The following is a 21,356-nucleotide window of genomic DNA, read 5'->3' as shown; positions in this document are numbered from 1 at the left end:
AGCATTCCTTAGCAGCATATTTGCTAGAAATGCCATATTTTATATATTAAACTTACTGCACCAGCCTAACTGTTCAGCCTCTCTATAACAGTAGCTTTCAGGCTTTCAGTGTTGTGTACAGGGTAGGGTTGCCACCTCTCCTGCCTGGGAACTGCGGGCATGGAGGGGGGAAGTGATGCCACTGGGGCAGGCTGCTGCCTCATGGGGGCTATGATGCAGCAACTAGTCAATCTTTAAGAATCCTGCTCGGTTTTCCAAATTGGGAAAACCAGACAGGCAGTTTTGACCCCACTGGGGGTCACCATCTTGGACTTCTGCAGTAACACTGCACATGCTCAGTGTGCACAGGGCCTGCTATTTGAAGCAAAGTTTAGGGGTTGTTGCAAATTGTTGATTGCTGATTATCAAATTCTAATTGCACTAATTTCAGAGATGCCATGTAATTAGAATATGAATTAATTACCAATTAGCCTTGTATCATGACATTTATTTTCCATATATGTTATATTGGGAGTTGGTCCCTAGGTTCAATAACTGACAGCAGCACAGAGCGTGTCAGTGAATCAGCAGAATAGAAGATGGGGAGCTACTGGGGCATCATTGGAGGCAGAGACCTTCCCTGATAAATAGCTATGGTTGCCTTGGGCTGGGACAGAAACATAATGTGCAGCATTTCTACCCTTTTTCTATGCAAAGGTTTAGTTCTCTGTTAAATATATTAGTGACTGCCATTATTTACCAGAACTCAAGTTTTCCTTTGTGTTAGAAGTGAAATATTTAGTCTATGTATTATGCCCTGTATGTTTGTACATAAGGCTTATGGCACACAGGGTGTTTTGTTGACCAGAAAACAGCAGTAGCCAAAACGTCCCTGTCAGTGATTCTTAAAGGAGACATATCCTATAAAACTTAACAATGTACCAGTGAATTATACTCCTCTAGATATAGAAGGATTGTGCTAAAAAAAGTAGTGTTTCTGACTGATTTATTGAGAAATTCCATCAAAACCCCACTAGCCCCGCCCATCTGTTCCACTTCCTGCTGGCTGAATTCTCTGGATGAGCTGGGGAGCCGGCGGCCCTCCATACACTGCACTGTAGGATAGGAACCTGATAGGGAACTGAAGCCTGTCTGTGCTTGTGTGAGTGCAGGGCTGTGATTGGCTCCCCCCTCCTACTGTGCTTCTGGCAGGGGCCGTTAGGACACGCCCACTCTTCATTTCACACTGGACAGGGACCTGAGAGGATCTATAGGGAGCTCCAATAAAGGGGCCATTGTTACAGATAGGGTTAATGTTTAGCCCAAAGGGAAACCAGCACCGGATATTAATTATAATTGCCTACAAAACTAGGGTTTTTCCCATTTATCCAAAATGTCTCCTTTAATGCAAACGGAAAGCACCAAGGCTGACTCACATGGAGTGGTAACAGGTGGGCATCATCTTTTTTTAATGCCAGGGTCCCCCTGCTAATGTTTAATGTATGTCTGCAGGGGCGCTTACTATTGGCATAAGGATGGCTACCAGTTTGGAAGTGCTTTGCCTTCTGGGGTTTTTCAACAGATGGCAGAGGTGGACTAACTGATGCGCCACTGGCCTAAATGCAGATATGCTCACTACACCCGATTAGAGGGAAACTACACATTGGGTATTTTGTTTCATGTACTTGTAGCCACAGTCAGTAACCTTATTACCTGCTGAGGCTACTTGACATAAATAGAAAGTGCCTTAGTTAACCCTTCATAAGCACACTATGCCTTGTGACTAGTAATAGGCACAACAAAAGTTAATGCAAGGTTTGCCCATAAATAGTGAATTACCCCTGTATGTGTTAGTCTGCATTTGGTGAAAAGCCAACCAGAGTGCCTCCCAGTGGTGAAAGTTACCAAATCAGTAAGGCTGAGACTTCTGTATGTGGAATCTGGTACAGAAGCCCTCTGCAGTAAAACACACGGTTAGTTGTTATGCAAGTTGTGCTTTGATGCTTTGCTTTTATTTATTTGCTTTTTCAGTGAAGGTGAATATGGCTGTATACACTATAGCTTCTGCTCAGATATGAAAAAGAAAAAGCTGATTCCAACTGGGTTGTAGTATTCAATATTTTGTAGACTTAGTTCTTTAGAGTGTGGCTTGCTTTGGTAGCACTGCTTATTTGTGATGAAAAGAACTGCTGATTTTAAGTTCTTACTATTCATTCTTGCTTTGCATGGCGTTCCTGAGAAATGCATTACTGGCACGCCTGGCCTTTAGGATGGCGTTTTTGGCTGGCACTGAAACGTCTGCGGAGTTTTAATGAAAGGTATTACAAGCTGTCCTGGCATTCCTGCGACTTAGCTGTGCTCATGCTGTGTTGCACATTGCTGGATATCATTAGCCAGAAGAGAGGAGAAGAATCAGAGGGTGGGTTGAGGGGCGGAGGAGGGAATGGTGCTTGAACTAGGACCCGGCAGAAAACCCCTTGAAACTATTAGCTTGTAATTACAGAGAAGGGAGGTAGTGGGCCTGAGGCCTGGTGTCAGAGGAGCTGCGGATGAAAGGAGACAGTAATTACCAAATCGGCAGGAGGCAGGCAGAGTGCTGATTAGTGATTGCTTTTTGAGGGGAGAATGGTTGGAAGTAGAGCAGGCGGAGAGGTGCAGCTAAGGCACTGAGCAGGATTGTCTATGTACATATATACTTTATTAGTGTGCTGCTGCTAATTAGCAATGCATTACTGAACTGCTTGTCTGAGAGGGGCACATAAGGCATTCTCAGCTGCTAACGAGCTCAGAGCAATTTTCCTTGACTCTGCTATATTGGGTTTTGATTATCGGCCCTGGCAGTTTAAGGGTGCCAATCTACAGGGACTGAAAACCCATTTATGAGGTTGTCCTTTCTTCTAAACATCATTATTCTCAATTATGTAGCCCCACTGTATAGAGTTCTACAGAGATTATGCATCATTCGCATCAATCCCTGACCCCACTGAGACTATAATCTAAGGTTCCTATCATATTCACAGTGTGGGAGGAAACTGCAGCACCCGAAGGAAACCTACTCACGCACAGGGATAACTAACTCCTTGCAGATGCCCCACCTGAAATCGAACCCAGGACTCCAGCATAGGGATATTTATTTAAATAGGACGTTTATGTTCATGAAGATGAGTCAGTTGAATTACATCCCTAGTTTCTTTCCCAGACCATTAAACACTGGGATGTAATACCACATGGATACAGTGCAACTGCATTGCTGACACTTTCCAACCTGCCTCCCTGCTACTGAACTACAGCTTGCCATATCCCATCGACATTTAAAAGGTATTGAACTCTGGGCACTGTAGTAACTGCTGGAGAGTTGAAGGCTAGAAAATGAAGTTATTATGGATAGTTTCATGACAGCAGTATTACTGGCATCCTTTCAGCTGAAAGTGATGGCTGCTACCAATAAAAGGATTAAAATATGTGTCTGTCCTCAAAGGAAAGATAACCTGTTAACCAACAAGATAAATGGATAACAAATTTATTGTCTTCTTTTTTTTTTTTAAGCCCGCTAATCATCTTTCCACTTTTTAAATGTGGATACCCCTTTAATAAGCTCTGTTCATTCTTATCTCCGTGCTTCCGCACCCCCCATCTCCCCCCCCCCCCCCCCCCCCCAGACTAATGAGGCTGCTCAGGATTTCCAGCTCTCGCTCCCTTTCACTAATCCCCTCTTAGCTGTTGCTTCTTCATTTAGCTCTTGTAGGTTCATAATCCTCTAAAGCTGCCATGTGTTTGCAGTGCTCTCTTGTGGTCATTAAGGAGACTTCAGGGACCCAATGCAGGTAATGGGGCAGGAAATATTAACCTGTGGGATTCTAGCAGTTTTTGAAATACAATTTCCAGGATCCTCCAGCGCCATGCAAAATCCAAAGGATGCTACTGCTAGGGTTTTAACATAACCCTTTCTAGCAGCCTATAACAAAATTACCATCTGCAGTTGGCACAGTCCTTTTTTCCCTCAGATCCACTAGGGTTAAACTTGATGGGTAGTTTTTTGTTTTTTCAACCCAGATTATTTAGCAGTTATTTTTGAAGCACATTCACTTGTGAATAATATATATGGTAAATGTGGTAATAAGGCTTGTAGGCATTGCTACAGCAGTAGTACTTCAGCCAGCGGAACCCATTTTTCCATACTAGTAAATAATAATAATTTTTTAAAAAAGGCTGATCTGATTGTTACACACCAGGGCAGCCTAATATCAATTTCTCAGCTAAATATTTGAGCTAGTTAACATAACTGTATCTGCTCCAGTCTTTGTATGGATTTTGATGTACAGATCCTGTCCCTGGAGCCCTAGCCATGAGAAGTCATTTCACATCATGCTAAGGTTGCATGATAGAAGAATCACACAGCCTGGCTTTGCATGTTAATGTTAATAGGAGTTGCATTTTGCATGGATGATTCACCATGACAAGTGCACCTGGACCACTGTCATCTGAAGATTAATGTTCTGAATGGCTCTGCTCTCTCTAGGAGAAGTGTCTGCAGATAACCTCTTCAGTGCTGGCATTCTCATGTGCAATTCAGTGTGGGACGTATGTATATATAATGCCATGGGTTTCTTGCCACCACACTCCAAAAAAAAAAAAAATGCATTCCCCTGGTATTAATCAGCATTATATTTTTGATGTTATCTAGTAACAGTGGTTACTGTGTGAGTTGATGGTGCTGATTTTTTGCTCTGCAGATATTACTCTGATACTGAACTTCAACTCCTGGAGGAATCCTCTGCTGTAGTATAGTGACTTGCCTCACATTATCCAACACTAGACTAAAGCTGGCCATACATGTACCAATAATAGTGTGAAACCTTGTTTCATATTATATTGTCAAATGAATACTGCCCCCAACCGTGTACTGTGGATATTGGTTGTTTCTGGAATTATACAGTTTAGAAAATTAAACTGCCAGTGCGCTATGTCAGCCAGTTCATGGTGCAGTGATAGGTGAGGAAGTGAGGAGTTGATGCAGCTCATCTCTTTTGTTGTTCTAATTGTATGTAAGCCAACTATAAAAATAGGGTAGGGACAAAATTTTGTACTTTTTTATTCTAGATCAAGTACCTATACATCATAATATCAAAGTGACAGCCTTGAGGTTTTAGGGCTGGAGAAAATCTAGGGTATTTGCTATCTTCCCTCAGTGTAGTAGCAGATCTGCAAGTAAATTGGTGAGTTAGTACATTACTACATACTAATGTATGCATATCACTAAAAAAGCTGCTTTTTACATTTAGACCCAAAGAGAGAATTCATGAATATAAGCCATAGCTTGGGGCCCAATTTCTAATCCTGCCCCAGTCTTTCTAATGGGAACAGAAGGGTATATTTCTATAGGTGCACAGCAGGGTGATGGAGCTTCTCACTGTGGGGAACATGCTTGAGGGTCAGCCAGTAATTAAGCTTCCTAAATGTGAAGTGAAAAGAATGAGAATCCTGCCTATTATTAACCTTTTGGGACTCGATGCTTTCATTAGGCTTTTATGGCTCATGAGAGTTAAGTTGGCTGGGGAAACCAAGAGAAGGTATTTGCTGCCCTTTTTATTTATCTGGTAGATCTGAGTGAGGACTGACCTAAAGATACTGCCCTCTGTCTGCTTTGTGGCGTGATGTCATGGATATTGCTATAGCCTATAAAGTAGTCAGTGCATCTCTGATCCTCTTTTTGGTCCCTTTATGCCCTAGGGTATAAAACTTGTCATGTGCAAATTACCCTATGAATGTTTCTCTTGTGTAGGAGGGGACAGAGGGTGCTGTTTGAGATGTATGCTGTGTACTTGCCCCCAGGCTACTGTCTCCTCTTGACTATGAAAGGACCTTGTCTGGACCATGAGTAATTTTAATGTCTCACAAGATGAATGTGGCTAGTTGTGATTTCTTCTAAACTGTTACATGCCAGCGGCTTTTTTTTTTTTTTCTTTTTCACTGGATGTTGTACTCAACTCCTCTTTAGAGGTGTTTGTATAAATGTCTCTCATCAATTTGTGTTAAAATTTCATAAAACATGCCAGGCAATTGCTACAGCGCATACTTGCTTTCTTCTCTCCTAGTTCCCCCTTTTCTTCATTGCAGAACTTTAGTAATAAATGAGATCAGTGGATACCAGCAGCAGTTACTAAATGCCTTGCAACAGCATTGAACACTTTTATTTTCTTGGAAGGGGGGGGGGGGTAGGAGTATTGTATGTAGATACTTGTGCCTTTTTTATTTGCTCTGTGGCTGTTATCTCCTCCTTTCTAGTGAAAAGATGGGAGGACACAGTGGGGTCAAACGCCCCCGATCAATGCCTGCCTCAGATGCTTTGAATAGACTCCTCTGCTGTGAGTCTCATGACAAAACGGCCACTGTTATCTGCAGGCAGCCTGGCTGGGGGAGATGGGGCCAGCCCATGTGACGCTGGTGGCAGCTGTTAGAGCCAGAGTGTCAGCTTGTTTTCACAAGGCAAGTGTGGTGTTGCTTTGTTAGATAAGCCCGGGACGCTGGAAGAGGATAATGCCGTGTCTCAGAGCCTTTATTTGGCGAGTGTGTGCCTTAATCCATCGACTCAGCAGAAATTAAGCCAAAAAAAGAGGAAGAAAGGAGCTTCATGACAGCCAGCCTCTTCTGTTTTCCATAGTAAGCTGGGCTGTTTGTATTTGGAGGGTTTGTGGCTGTGCAAAGGTGGTTGGGGGATCAGGCTCCTGGTTCTTTGTCTTCCTGCCTAAAAAGTCTCTTCCCTCTTTCATTTAGTTCTTTCTTACTCTGTCCCCCTCAAACCTCTGATTTTGAACTAGCTTACCTATGGGGTTGTCGTTTTTAGCTGTGTGTAATACAAATTCTTCAACTACTGACCTTCCCTTTGTCTAGCCCATAGATTTGCTTCTTGTTGGACGTTAGCTTAGCCTCTGTTTGCTTTTCTTATCAATGTTAACACATTCTCTGCCAGATAGTACCAGAATACTGGCTATGTAAGCTTTGCTGTCTGAATTGAATTAGGGTTGCCTCTAGGTTTTTGGCCTGCCATTCCCATTTCTCAAAAACCTTTGCCCCTAACGCTGTTGGAGAAGCTGCGGTCTGTTTGGCTTTTCTCTGTTTCCCCTCTCCTTGTATGACTGCCGCTCTCTCCCCCCTCTATCCTCCTCCAGCTCAGTGCTGCTCTCTGCTTTCCTTGGAAGGTGTATGTTAAGAGCATGTCTATTATTTTCTTTTCCCTTCCCACTCCCTGATCCCTTGGTGACACAGACAAGAGAGGGCTTCTGATCCACAGACTTCAGGTCTAGCAGAGCATGCATTTGGCAGGCATTTTTGCCTCGGGGAAATTCTTCCTGCCTGCCTCTTTGTTGCATCTTTCTCAATGAGTAGAAGGAAGATCTGTGGTCTTTTTTTTTTTTTTTTTTTTTTATTTCCCCTGCTTCTAAAGTGCAGATTAGACACTGCATTGTATAGTAAATGCTGCTGTTAGGGCAACTGATGTTGCCCTGCTGTGTGCAATGCCCATCAAGATTGCATTTCATTTTTCTAATTTGAGGATTTAGATGCTCTAGCAATTGAAAGTGACCCAGCTACTATTGTTGCTTGGTTGTTGGTCTTGGTTTGTATCCCACTAAATGGAAGACACAGAATTGTCACCCAGAAAAATGCACTCATCTGATATATAGTTATTCCTGCTTTCTACTTTTGAGAACCAATCTAGCATAGGTACTAGCATTTTGATGGTAAATTAATCTGTGAGAATTGTCTAAAGTACAAATGATGTCGTTGTCACGTCGTACACTGCATTAATTTGTATCATATCTTTGGAAAGAATTTTGTGGGAAGTATTCCATAAAAGAATATGTTCCTTACGGGTCTTTATTTCTGCCTGCACAACTTTGTAATGTCTCATGACTGGAAGCACTGAAGTTTCTTAACTAACAATCTGCTTTATAATGGGTTTCTGTACCTTTAAGAGCCCTGTGCAGTGTGTAGGAAGGGGTTATGTTAACCCTATATCTAGAGACATGTCCTTGCTTGCTGTACTACTGGGAGTGAAAAAGGCCTTGAGGAAGCTATCTCAGAGCAAGACCCATTCTGTCCTTTCACAGCTCAGCCAGCCAGCTGCCTAGCCCTTCCTTCTCTAGAGATCTGTGCGGCTCACTGATGTCAACAAAGGATTTACTGTGTCACACATCCGCTAACACATAACCTATGTGTAAGGGGGAGCTCTGTTTTTCTGAATACTGATTTGCTTCTTTGTTGACCTTTTTTGCTTTACGTTTGACCTAACATTTGTATTACTTTTTATGCTGGTCATGCTGAGTTTCTGTTAACATAAAAGGGGAAGACTGTCCCAACAAAATTCATCAATAATATACTCACCTTAACGTTATTTTGTAGCCTGGCAAGTAATGTGATTACACTGTGTTGCCACGTTTCCACATCATTTGCTATTAAAGGTCTCTCAGTGGTCCATTGTGGATACTGTATTATTACAAAAAGTACCTCTTTATCACCTGGAAGCAACACATAACATCCAGCTTACAATTTAGGTATGAGATCATATGTACAAGCTGTAAATGCAACTAGCTGGTCTCTTCTTTGGAACATGTAAGGAAACCCATGCTAGCCATTCCAGTGGACCAAAAGGGGTCAGTAGCTGAAGACAAAAAATCCTGACACTGATGTTCAGTGACTACATAACCCTTATACTTTGAGCAGGCCAGTAGTTGAATCCACAATCCAAAAACAATTAATGCAGTTTGGCCATTCCAGTGATGATTGCAATTTTGAGACATATTCCAGTGTGGCCTCAACCCATAATTTATAATAGTGGCCTCAGCATTGTGATGCTGAAATTAATAGTCTAAACAGCACATTAAGCCTTAATAAAGAGTAATTTGTATAGTTTTTTTTCCCAAATGGCTAGTGATGTATTATCTTTGGGGAAGGTCATGTTGGGGTGGCCCAACTAGGTGAAACTGAGACTAATGTTAGGATATTGAATTTAGTCTGAAGTTTCAACTTGGGTGTTTTCTGCTACATACAACTCTAAAGATACCCCTTGCCAGACATTGGACTAAGGAAACAAATTGGCAAGGTATTCTGCTATACATAGCTTTATGCAGAAAATACCATTGTGAGTTTTGCTTGATATTTGCCTGAATTAACTAAAGGCAGCATCTGTATAAATTGTGTTAATACTTTAATTAAAGTATTTTATTTTCTTTGGAAGCATCATTCTGTCTGGCTTTATTTTTCCTTTTTATTTTCTTTTCCCTTGTTTCAGGCATGAACCATGAGCCAAAGTCACCTTCCATAGGAATGCTTTCTACAGCCACACGGACCACGGCCACTGTCAGTCCCCTCACTCCCTCTCCCCTCAATGGCACCTTGGTACCCAATGGCAGCCCAGCGGCGAGCAGCGCGCTATCTGTCCAGTCCGCACCCTCCTCCAGCTTTGCTGCTGCGCTGCGTAAACTTGCAAAACAGGCAGAGGAGCCCAGAGGTAAGAGAAGATGCTTGGAACCTTGTGTTGTGCATGTCTCTGTGCTAAAGCTAAACTCTACTCCATCTTGGGGGGGGGGGGTTAGGATGAGAGACATTTTCTCTGGCAATGTAAATACTGCCTTCTTACAAATAAAGAATGTATTGCTTCTCTCCTGAAGCATTGGTCACCTAGGTTAATAAGAACACATTGCCTGAAGAGGGTGGAGATGTAAGCAAAGAGCATCCAACAAGTTTCCTGGGTCTTCTTCAACTCCTCAGGCATAAAGTATGTGCATATAAAGCTGGGCTTTAGGAAACTGATATGTGCTATTTGCAGTTAGAAGTGAATACATTCACTGAATGTTGTACTAGACATTGACTGTTAAAATCAGGGAAGCTGTTTAAGGAAGCTTAGAGCAATCCAGTCATTGATTTTTCAAACTGGTCTCTCTCAGCTTGTGTCGGGAAACTGCGTCTCTCCCTGAAGGGTTTGTCAGCTTTGATAAGTATTAGATAGATGTTTGTGTATGCTTGTGATTCTCGTCTCCTGAGGAATTCAGCAGAGCAGGAACTTTCCAAATGTTTTTTTTCTTTTTAATTGCAAAAGTAGTCATTTACAAGCTGTATCTATAGGTGAGGCTATATGTAGGTGTCTGCTGATCTATAAACAAATGATAAAATATTGTGTCTAGTATGGCTCTTAAGCATATCTCTCCTGTGATGGCGGGGATATGGAACTCTTGTGTCCACTTCATGTGTGTGTTGCTTGTCAACCTGTATGAATAAATGTCTGGGTAATTAATGTTTTCTGATTTGGTTTTGGTTTTACCCCAGTAAGCTTGTTTGTTGTAGGTTTGTTTCCTCATCTTCTTAACTCATGCCATGGGCCTCTCTCCAGCTTTTGCAAAGCATAATGCTCAGCATGCACTGTTGGTCATTTGCTGACAGAGAATGCTGCCAGTTGATTGCAAGCTTAACTTGCTTGGCCTATGTAACTGTTTATATTTCATCTGTGTTATTGCTTAGTTTGGCCCTTTGCTGATCCTGTCTTGAGATATGTTTAATGTGCAAAACTGTTGAAAGCTGTCTGTACAACACACAGGAAGTAAGAAAAACCATATAACAAGTGAAGAAATGAGATAATATACGATGCCACAGAGTGTAGTTCACGTTCTCAGCCTGGCACTGAGAAACCACTTTAGAGAGATGTTCAAGCAAACAAAAAAAAATTAGATTTCTGTGAGTTTAAAGAAATTGTAATGGTATTAACAGAGAGTGATGTCTCTCAAAAAATTTTCATCTTCTATTGTTAATTGGTGACATTTGTAGAATTTGTATACATGATTATTGCTAAAACGTGCTTAATTTTTTTTATGCTGAAATTATTTTACAAGCCCATAAGTTCAGCAGCCCTATAACTGTAATGTTCCAGGCCTTTAAATGTTATAGGGAGAGGTAATAGGGTCATATTCAGAGTCAAAGATATTCACTTCTAAAGGGCTGAGGAGGTAGCCTTGGACTAGAAAAGAAGCCCAAAATACATGGCTAAACACATTTTGTGTAATTTTACTACATGATTTGATCTTATGACAGAAAAAGGTGTAGAAACTATTTTAGTTGACTAACTTTAAAATTATGGGGGAAGATCCATTTTGTCATGAATAGCCTTTGGCAGAGACATGGCATGTTTAGTGTTTTGTTCACCATAGTCGTCTTACGAAAAGGCCTGGCAATAAAAATAACCTAGATCAATATTCCTTCGAACTGAGGAACATGTGACTGACATTCTAGAAACTCTGGCAAATGCCAAAGTGCTTTATATTGAAACTGTGTCAGGCTGTACCTGAAATGCCATTTTGACTCCCAAACCACACAAGATATACTTAATATGGCACGCAGGAAGTTGTATTATGTGCAAACCACTTATGGCGTATCAAAATACTAGTTCCAGTGTAACCTCTAGGGCTGCCAATAGCCCATGTGACTGATGTTTTCATTCAGAACATCAAAGTGATCAAATATGAGTGTAGCACTGTGTACTCCAACAGGTCCAGCATTAAAACACACATTGAAATTGATTGTTTCAACAAAAAGTCACCAAAGTTTTCTCTTAACCATGAGGAGGTTCATATGGGCTGCTGCAGTCGCACAGAGCTCATTATTGTGCTTGTACTTTATTATTTTCAGAAAGAGCCCCCCAATATATGCGTTCTTGTTTTTATTAGGAAAGTGTATTATGTAGTTTTTCACCCTCTCAAAAGAATAGAAGTAACATTAGGAGAAAAAAACATTAACATCAGACTTGTGAACTCATATCTGATTTAACACATCAGAAGTCCCACAGAGTGTAACCATAACATGTCATGCCTGGCACACACACACAGGCACCATAACATGTTTCATGGCTGCCTCACTCAACTTTTGCCTCAAACATACAGATCATACATGGGTCATAAATTGGTCATGGAGGAACTATTAGTGTGGGTCCTTCTGGGATGATATCCCCAGGCCTTGACTGAAAACTGTTAATAGCCCTAATATGGCTGTTTTCTTTGTTGTGTCTCTGTGCTGCCACTCTTGTTGTTCCCTTGTTTGTGTTATAGCCTGTATTGGATTTGCATAGTAATTGCCTTTATACTTTTCATATGTTTCTGTCTCACTGTCGCTTTGATCATAAGCCAGTCTGCCTTTTCTGTGCGTTATGTACCTTACTTTATTTTGCCATATTGTCTGTATGTTTTTATGACAATTTTTTTTCTCCCCTTAGTTTTAGCTTATTTTCTTCTTTCTACTTTCATCCACATTATCTTATCACTCCTTACCCCTTAAATAGGCAGCCCTTTCCCTTTTATGTCCCTGTGCACCTGCTTCTGTCTGCTTCCCCTTCTTTTTTCCCTACATCTTTCTGTTAACCCAATTTTAAGCCATTGCGCTCTGCACCTGTTCTCCTCTCATTATTTTTGTGTATTTGATCTTGTATTTCCTTTCATGATGTCTCCTTGTTCATTCATTCTTTATTTCACTTTTGTCTAGTATTTTTAAATTTTTCTTAGGGAACATGTCTTACTTTTCTCATTTGGTGGAGTAATTGTATCTAGTCCTTTCTCAGAAGTCCCCACCAGGGGTGTAACTACAGAGGAAACAGACCCATCGGTTGCAGGGGGGCCCAGTGAAGCCCTAATTAGTGAACAAGTTAAATATATATTGATAGATTATGTCAAATTAGCAATGTTTTGGGACGTAAATTGAATTTGCTGTGGGGACAGTAGTGTCTAGTTATGCTGCTGGTCTCCACCATGTCTGTATGTCGACACCAAAAAGTATTGTTGGGTCTATGGACTCGGTTACCTTCCCTTTTTGCTGCCCCAGACTAGTACCCACCGGTCTCTTTATTTAGACCCCACCCCTTAATCAACCCACATTCCTATCTTCTGCCTGTGGTATTTTATATTGGCCCAACATTCTCTTCTCTTTTTGCCTGTGCTCCTGTAGCTATACACAAACCTTTTGTGGACAGTGTGTTTGACAATTTGTCAGCTGTCAGGCATGTGATTTTTTTTTTCTCTCCTTTTTCCCTCTTAATGCCAATGTATTTTTCTCTATTATTATGAATCTGTTATCTCAGAGTCTTCTATTGTCACTCACTGTTACTGTGGCGTCAATGTCTTACCCTTGTTTTGTGCCCCTTTGTCACCCCACGCCACCTCTGCCTTCCTATTTTTCCGCCCCTCTGAGCTAAAAGCTGGATGGGGAGAGACTGCTATCTCAATTGACAACCTATTTTCCAGTGAAGAAGGGGAATTTAACGGCCGCAAATTAATTTCATAATTAAGGTAGAAATTACCGGTCGTTTGCAGAGTACATTAATCTCATAAGTGCCCCATTTAGTGTGATGTGAGCAGTGCTAGACTGAATGAAGCTGTAATACACAGGAGGAGGAGGGATAAGGGATGGGGGGTTGGGGTGGGGGTGCAGAAGCCTTTTGTAATCCTGCAGCTGGTATATGTATGCCTAGCATTGATATCCTTCCTACAACTCCACGTCCCTGATAATGATGGGCTCGAGCCTCTGTAAGCTCTTTCTTTCCTGTTGTATTCTAAAAACAGAGGGATTGCTAGGGCTGTGGAGGAAGTCATTTTCATTTTATTTCCTATATACACTAAGGGGCAGATTTACTAATCCATGAATCCGAATCCCGAAAGGGAAAAAATCGTCCTCGCGATTTTTCGTATTTGTCGCGATTTTTTCGGTGCTGACGCGATTTTATCGTATTTTACGTGATTATTTAGTCGCTGTCGCGATTTTTTCGTATTGCGCGATATTAAACGCCGGAAAAACCAATCCGATTTTTTTTCACCACGGCACCGAAAAAAATGCGGGACATACGAAAGTTGCAACAAAAAAGTTGCAAAAATACCAATCATTACGAAAAAACGCATTTGGATGCTTTCAGTCCGTTCGTGGATTAGTAAATCTGCCCCTAAGTGTATGTTGCATACCTAGCATGATTTGCTGGGGGTGATATAATATCTTTTCAGGGCCCTGAGACAATTTGTCTTTTACTGACTGTGCAGTACATCAGTGCCGGCTCTTAATAGTAATTTCTGTACCATTCTGCATTTTTCCCAATAAACGGGCCTGGTGCCATTACTTGGCTTCTCTTTGGATTTGTTCTGACCATGGAGTTTCCCACATGGAGTTCAATCTGAGCAGGAGATTATAAATGAGTGCATACATGGGCCCTGAGTTAAGCGGTGCTTTACAGATCTGGGCCTGCATGAAGCCTTGGTTAAATGAAGTGTTTAAAGACCTGTGTTTGCAAGAAGGCCAGTGTTTTGTGAGAAGGTTTGTAATACAGCCTCAGCTATCCAAGGGTGATCTCTGCAAGATTCAAACTGGGAGAAATACTAAGTATTCCACCCAAAATGTATAACAAATGTTTAATGTAGGGAGCACCTTCAAACAAGCAAACGTCTAAAATGGTAATTGCTCAAAACAACTGTGCTTAAGCTGGTACAGATCTTAGCAATATGTCGGCAGTTTTATGTGCTTCGTAATAATACGCTAGTTTTTCTAATTAGCATTTGCTCCAGGGTTTGCACTTTGGACAAATTAAACAGTGATATATTCTGTGCACCCAGAGTTTTCCTTCCCAAGCTGCTTTTACAGAGCATGTTATAGGTGATTATGTAAATGTTATTATCTGTATAACATTGCTCTGATTGGGTGGGATGCTGTGCCATGAATTCTGTAATGTGATTAACAGGCAGAGCTTCAACCTGTGGATTCATACCTTGTAACCTTTCTGTCTTGCTGCCCCTTAAGCTGGCCATACACGTGCGACACCATCGGTCGCACGAAACATCGTCAGATCCGCCACACACAGTCAGGGCTGAAACAGCAGATAAGGAGGTAGAAACAATAGGATTTCTACCTCCTTCTGCCGATTCAGCGCTGAAGGGAGATTTTGGTCAGGCGCCTTCTATGGCGCCCGATCGAAATTTTCTAACCTGGCCGATCGGTGAGTCATCCGATATCGGTCGACTCGCCGACATGCCATACACACACCGAATATCGTACGAAACGAGGTTTCATACGATAGTATCGGTGCGTGTATGGCCAGCTTTATATTTGGAATGCCCTCCCTGATTTCCTGAATCCTCCCTCAGTCTTTTTAAAACTAAACTTAAAGACTGCCTTTTGGAGCACTCGCCCAGCACCTGATCTGGGAACTGGCACTTATACTGTAATGTCACCCACTGTGACCTACAGCACTTATATTTGCCCATTTGTGTCTGTTAGTTACCCTCCCATATAGATTGTAAGCTCTACAGGGCAGGGACCTCCATCCTCTTATCTTATTGCAACTGTATCTTTTATTTATTTGTGTTTATTGTAATACTTTGTATTTATCTATTATCTTAATAACCCCGTTTGTATTAATGTATTCTACTGTACAGCACTGTGTACAGAAGTAGCGCTTTATGAATAAAGACATACATACATACATACACACATACATACATACATACATACATACATACATACATACATACATGAGAAAGAATGGACACAGATAACTACAGCTCTCTGTATATTTCAGTAGTTCAGGCAGCTTGCTACCCATCTTGGCATACACCCTCTCCATACTGGATTCAAGTGTTCAAGTAATATTTACTCACACATAGAGAAGGAATGTTATTGCCCCCTGTACATACAGGTAACTTTGTATTCAAGCAACAAGTAATAGTCCAGAACCAATTTTTGAAACCTGACCCAGCAACTTTTTGTTGCTATCATCGACTTTTGTGTGGATTTTTTGGTGCATTTTCCTTTTGTCAGGTGGTATTGCACAATGGGGTATTTGTTGTGTTTCTCCTTGAAGAGTAATAAAAATAAATATATATTGTATGCATAACAAAGTAAAAATAAAAAAGTTGCTGCAAACCTAATTGATACAGTAGTGCATGGAGCTTAGCAGGTACCTGATGGCATGTACACTAAACTATTGCATCACAAACTGCAGTGGTATAGGTGTGTGTAGCAATATGCTTCCATTCATTTCAGTACATAAAATCTGCCCAGTCCAGGCCGCATTCTATAGGATCTGTGAATTCTGGCAAATGCCAGAGGGGCTGCTATAAGATGCCACAGACAGTATTTATTGTGCCTTGTGGGGGGAGGGGGGTTCCCATTTTCACTCCAAGAGGTTAGTTTTTTTGTTTCTATGCTGGATAGCAGGAGGAGGCTGAGCTGTTAATTGCACACCTTTGCCAGGCCTGACAGATAAGCTGGCATTATGAAGGAGAAGGCAGGACACCGACAACAAAGGTGACACCACTACACTGGGACTCGTCGGTTCTAATCCCAATTAATTTTATTGAGCAAGTCATCCTAGATGCCAGCAGTTAATTACGATGATCACACACTCGGCTGTTTAATACTGTGCTGAGAAGCTGGAAGCTTTAATACTCTGAGCCGCAGTGTCGTTAATTGCCTGACTTGCTGGGAAGCTATTGATTTGGAATGGTCAGGGACATCTCCCCAGCTCAGAAAGGATTACAATTCTAATTGTTCCTGGCCTTCCATTAACAAGATCTGCTTCAATTGGCGCTCTGAACCTTATCAGCTCATGTGTGCTCTAATAAACAGACCCTTCCTCACATCCGCTTGCTAATGGGAATAGGTTTGTCTCTCGCTGCAGTACTGGCATAAATGGTTGTCTGCCACAGAGTGTACAAATTAAATGCATTTCCACCCCTGTTTATACTGTTTATGGTGTCTGCGATTGGGCAGTGTGACACTTTCCTAGCCTCATCTTGCTCAAAATTATTTCACAGGAAGTGATGTCATTCCACAGTAGATGGGGAAAGTTAGATTGCTAGCTCCTCAGGGCAGGCCCTTGTGGCGTTTGGATTATATCATGATATAAACATGTCTGTCTCCAGCCGTAGCAATGTATAAATGAAGTGGCCACATCAGTTGCTCAAATAATGCAAAATGTTTCCAGTGTTTAGTCTGGACATTCTCCTCATGGTGACATCAAATTTGTATGTGTTGCTAGCATTTCCTATTGCAGCTCTGTGTTGGAACAGCTATATATTTTCTAAATCAGCGTTCCAAAATCAAGAGCTCAGGGTGCATTGCCATTACATTTAAAAACTTGCTCGTTTTGTAAAATGCACTTCAAATCTAGTTATCTTTTGTGGAAAGGATTCTAGGTAGTTGTTCTAGAGAAGCCCCTTTTTGCTACTGTATGGCTATGTATATCCAGGCCTTCTCCCTCTGCATATCAGTGTGCGTTGTTTCTGTTTTGGCCTGAACTTTGATTTAGAACAAATGTTTCTGGATCTGTCGGTTATTTGTCCAGAGATTTGCTCTGCAGTCATATTTTGGCCACGATCGCTATAACAACCCCAGCATTTTTTATCTAAGAAGCAAATTTTAAAGCAGGTCAGGAGGCAGCACTAGGCAGAAAAAAAAGCCATTGTGTACTGAACCCTATCTATCTGTGCATTTGCACTTTGATAGAGAGTCACATTATGAACAAGAATTCTGCCTAGGGTCCCAGAAGTGCATGGAAATACCACTATTGCAGTTGTAGCTGGGGAAGCAGTCCTAGAGCACGTTGGTGCTTTGTGTATGAGACGCTGCACTGGAAGAAAGGGCCTTTAAATAATTGCTTTCTTTGTGGCTCAATTTGAGGCAAATCTGTTTTTGCTGCTACACTGCAATGGTTACGGTATTCTTTATATTACAGCACTTTGGCTGAGTGGCAAAGGAAAATTTTTAGTCTGTATTAGTCTATGAAGATGGTATCTGTTATGAACACTCTCATATTCCGGCAATGAAAAGCTTTGGGTTGAATATAGGTGGCATTTCCAGTTGTAATCTTCATGCGGCATTTAGGACATTTTTTGTTATTGTTCCAAATGGTTTTTCCTCTTTTTTTTCCAGGATCTTCAATAAGCAGTGAATCTTCCCCAGTCTCATCGCCAGCTACTAACCACAGTTCACCGGCGAGCACTCCAAAAAGAGGTCCAATGGGTCCCATCATTGTACCACCAACTGGTCACAGTGTGCCGAACACCCCACCAGTAGTAACTATTGCACCAACAAAAACAGTAAATGGAGTATGGAGAAGCGAAGCTCGGCAGGTAATTTACACTATATTACAGCAAGTATAAGAATCCAATGGAGCCTAAAGGGGATTGATACCCAAAAAATTAACGTATACTTACTCGGGGTGCTTCTCTGCACTTCTTACATTTATGTTCATTTTCTATTTAAGCTGTTTCTGAAATATTCGTAACACCAGACTTTCAGCTCAACAGAGTTAGCAAACCTGGAATTAACTGAATACAGAAAGTGCATTAGAAAATGCTTAGACAGGGTCACTAACCATATTGCAAAAGGAAAAAGAACACCACTTCAGGTGATCTTTAATTAGACTCCAATCTACTGCACCATTTCTCCAGCATAAGGGCTCTGGCACACGGGGAGATTAGTCACCCACGACAAATCTCCCTTGTCGCGGGTGACTAATCTCCTCGAAATGCCATCTCACCGGCAAAAATTTAAATCGCTGGTAGGATGGCATATATGGTGCCGCAATTTTCCCGAAATTGCGGAACTTGCCTTGATAGGAAACTTCCACGATTTTGGGGAAATTGCAGCGCCACATGCCATCCTACCGGCAATTTACATTTTCGTCGGTGAGATGGCATTTCGGGGAGATTAGTCGCCCGCGACAAGGGAGATTTGTTGCGGGCGACTAATCTCCTTCTGTGCCAGAGCCCTTTATCAAGTAAGTCAGTACCCAGAGACAGAAATGAATAAAACTTAACTTTTAATTGAAAAACAAAATTAAAAATCCACACATTGACTACTTTTACACTTTACAAAGGAAAGAGAGGACAGGTGGAGAATATGGAGGTGATTGATGTTAATGCAGCAATCTGTGATGTCTGGCAAATGCCAGAGGGGGGGGGTCACATTTTCACTTGGTTACCAAGAGGTTAGTTTTTTGTTTCTATGCTGGATAGCAGGAGGAGGCTGAGCTGTTAATTGCACACCTTTGCCAGGACTGAAACCTGCCACCAATTTAATAAGTTACTGTTGCTACTATCTCAGCCTTGTTTAGTAACTATAGTATCGAGTCGTCTAAAGCTTAGCATCTATGTATTGGATGTTCATATAGTCTCTGCGGAAGTTTTGCAACAAAAGTATCCACCCAGTCTCCTCACAGTATCCGGGTTTAGCAAAAGTTTCTGATTGCTTCTGACAACAGCCAAAATACACAAATCAATTATGCTAGCACACCCAACTCAGTCGATTAATATCATGCGCACCATGTTGGTTGAATACATAGATGTTGAGCTGTAGACGACTCGATGCTAAAAAGCTCCCCCACGATCTGTCTATAATGTCCTTTTAATATACTTGTAAAGAGTAATCATCCCCTCGCAAAGTGCCTTTTTTTTCTAGAGAAAACAAGCCCAACCTTGACAGTCTTCCCTCTCAGTTTAATGCTTCCATCCCCTTTACCAGTTTAGTTGCAGTCTCTGTACTGTCTCCAGCTCATTATTAGCCCAAAACTGCACTGCATACTCAAGGTGAGGCCTTACCAGGGACCTATAAAGCAGTTTTTAGATGAATACATTTTTCCTGTGAGTTATCTAAACAAAATAAATTAATTGTTCGTACAGCTTTAAAGCTGGTGCCGCCATTATGTTTGAAGAGCATGCTCCATTTCTCAGGGCCAGCTAGTCCTCTGCTAGTCATTTGGTCAGTCTATATGGAATGACTAACCTATCCTAATTAACTAGAGGTTGTGGCCTCCCTGACTGAGGTCTGGCCAATTTTAGTTCAGATATCAATCAGACAGGTTTGATTTTTCCCATTGGATCGGGGGCTGCGTCGGCTCATTAGTGTGGTTCTTGGTTTGACAGCCCATAATACCCACTTTTTTAATAGTTTGGCTGTATGTGGGCATATCAGCAGACAATCCCCTCGTTTGGTGACCTCACCAAATGTTTGGATAGTACAGTGTAGGGTAACCTTCAAAGTTGATAGGTGTAAGGCTAATGCCAATAAATGCAGCTAATGCAGATAAATGCAGGTCATGAATCCACCCCGTGTGGCATTAGACTAAAGGTGGCCATACATGCACCGATAATTTCGTACGAAACCTCGTATATCGCAGGAAGCTGCTGATATCGGCCAACTCGCCGATCGGACCAGTTTGAAAATTTTGACCAAAATCTCCCTTCAGCGCTGAATCGGCAGAAGGAGGTAGAAATCCTATTGTTTCTACCTCCTTACCTGCCGATTCAGCCCTGAATGGTGTGTGGCGGATCTGACGATGTTTCGTGCGACCGATGGTCGCACGAAACATCGTCAGATCGCCACGTGTATGGCCATCTTAAGGCACCTGGATTTCTGAGTAATCCTAGTACTACTATATTCTGTATATTGCCTGGATAAATAAAAACCTTCATAGATAATCTTAGCCATAAATTGAACAGTTTTCTTGTTCAGTTTATTGTACAGGCTCTAAGTAATAATTCCATAAGGAAATACTGCTAGCCTTAATGTATACCCGTTGTGGCTGCATGTAGTGGCTTGGCATCCTCCCCCCTAGACTCCATTATTATTTTTTTTTTATCACATTACTGTCTTTTTGACCTCTTCCCTTGTCCTAATCGTCACAGGCAGGTCACAGTTCAGGGAAGGTTGAATGCACAGCCCAGCAGGGTGTATGGCTTGGGGGCAGGGATGCACAACAGAGGGAGGACTTGCACAGAGAGGCCTGGGACGTGAACAGATGTTGGTGCTCATTAAGAATTCCAATCAACGGGCCCCTTCTCTTTCAATTAATTATGGCTGATGTGTCTGGTAGAGGAGAGAATAGATTCCTAGTGAGTCTCTCACAGCAGCTCACTGAGCCCTGCTTGTTCTATCCTAGTAAATACATTTTGATGAGGGTATATCTGCCTGTATCCAGTGGTCTGGCATATGTGGTGGTGTGAATCTGCTACTGTCCAAGCATGTATAAAATGCATCATGCACAAAGACTGTGTACTAGAACACTCTGCCTATGTTCACCCCAGAGAATTGCAGCTTGTTACGTCCCATCTTCTTCCATGACTGGAAGACCCGTGTTTGGATGCATAATAGAATATTGCTGAGGGGCATAATGCCTTTAAATCTAAGGATCAGTGCTGGAAAGTCATTTAATAGAAATGCCATTATTGCTGGCTAGCTGGACATACACAAGTCTCAAATGGATCGGCCTGATTTGGGACATCATCTGGATGGGAAAAGGGAGAATTGTTTTCATACTTACCGTAATTCTCTTTTCCTGGCCACTCTCCATATCAGCATTA

The 21,356-nt window shown here is 41.7% G+C and overlaps 1 protein-coding gene across 6 annotated transcripts in view; it reads left to right on the top strand.

Moving 5' to 3' along the window:
* The window catches only part of gse1 (Gse1 coiled-coil protein), a 322,402-nt gene that overhangs the window by 284,420 nt on the left and 16,626 nt on the right, over positions 1-21,356 (top strand). For 3 of the 6 annotated variants that reach the window (XM_018093523.2, XM_004913601.4, XM_002936097.5), the window contains 2 exons: positions 9,269-9,487; positions 17,926-18,125. In XM_018093523.2, coding sequence (XP_017949012.1) covers positions 9,269-9,487; positions 17,926-18,125 — 419 coding nt within the window. Of the gene's footprint in view, positions 1-6,349; positions 6,640-9,268; positions 9,488-17,925; positions 18,126-21,356 lie in introns of those variants that run through there. The other 3 variants (XM_031900796.1, XM_004913604.4, XM_004913602.4) reach the window with 2 other exon arrangements.

The sequence above is a fragment of the Xenopus tropicalis genome, chromosome 4 (genome assembly GCF_000004195.4).
Source record: "Xenopus tropicalis strain Nigerian chromosome 4, UCB_Xtro_10.0, whole genome shotgun sequence".
Lineage (NCBI taxonomy): Eukaryota > Metazoa > Chordata > Amphibia > Anura > Pipidae > Xenopus > Xenopus tropicalis.
Note: the sequence above shows the minus strand (reverse complement) of the source record. Positions and strands in the feature narration are given on the sequence as shown.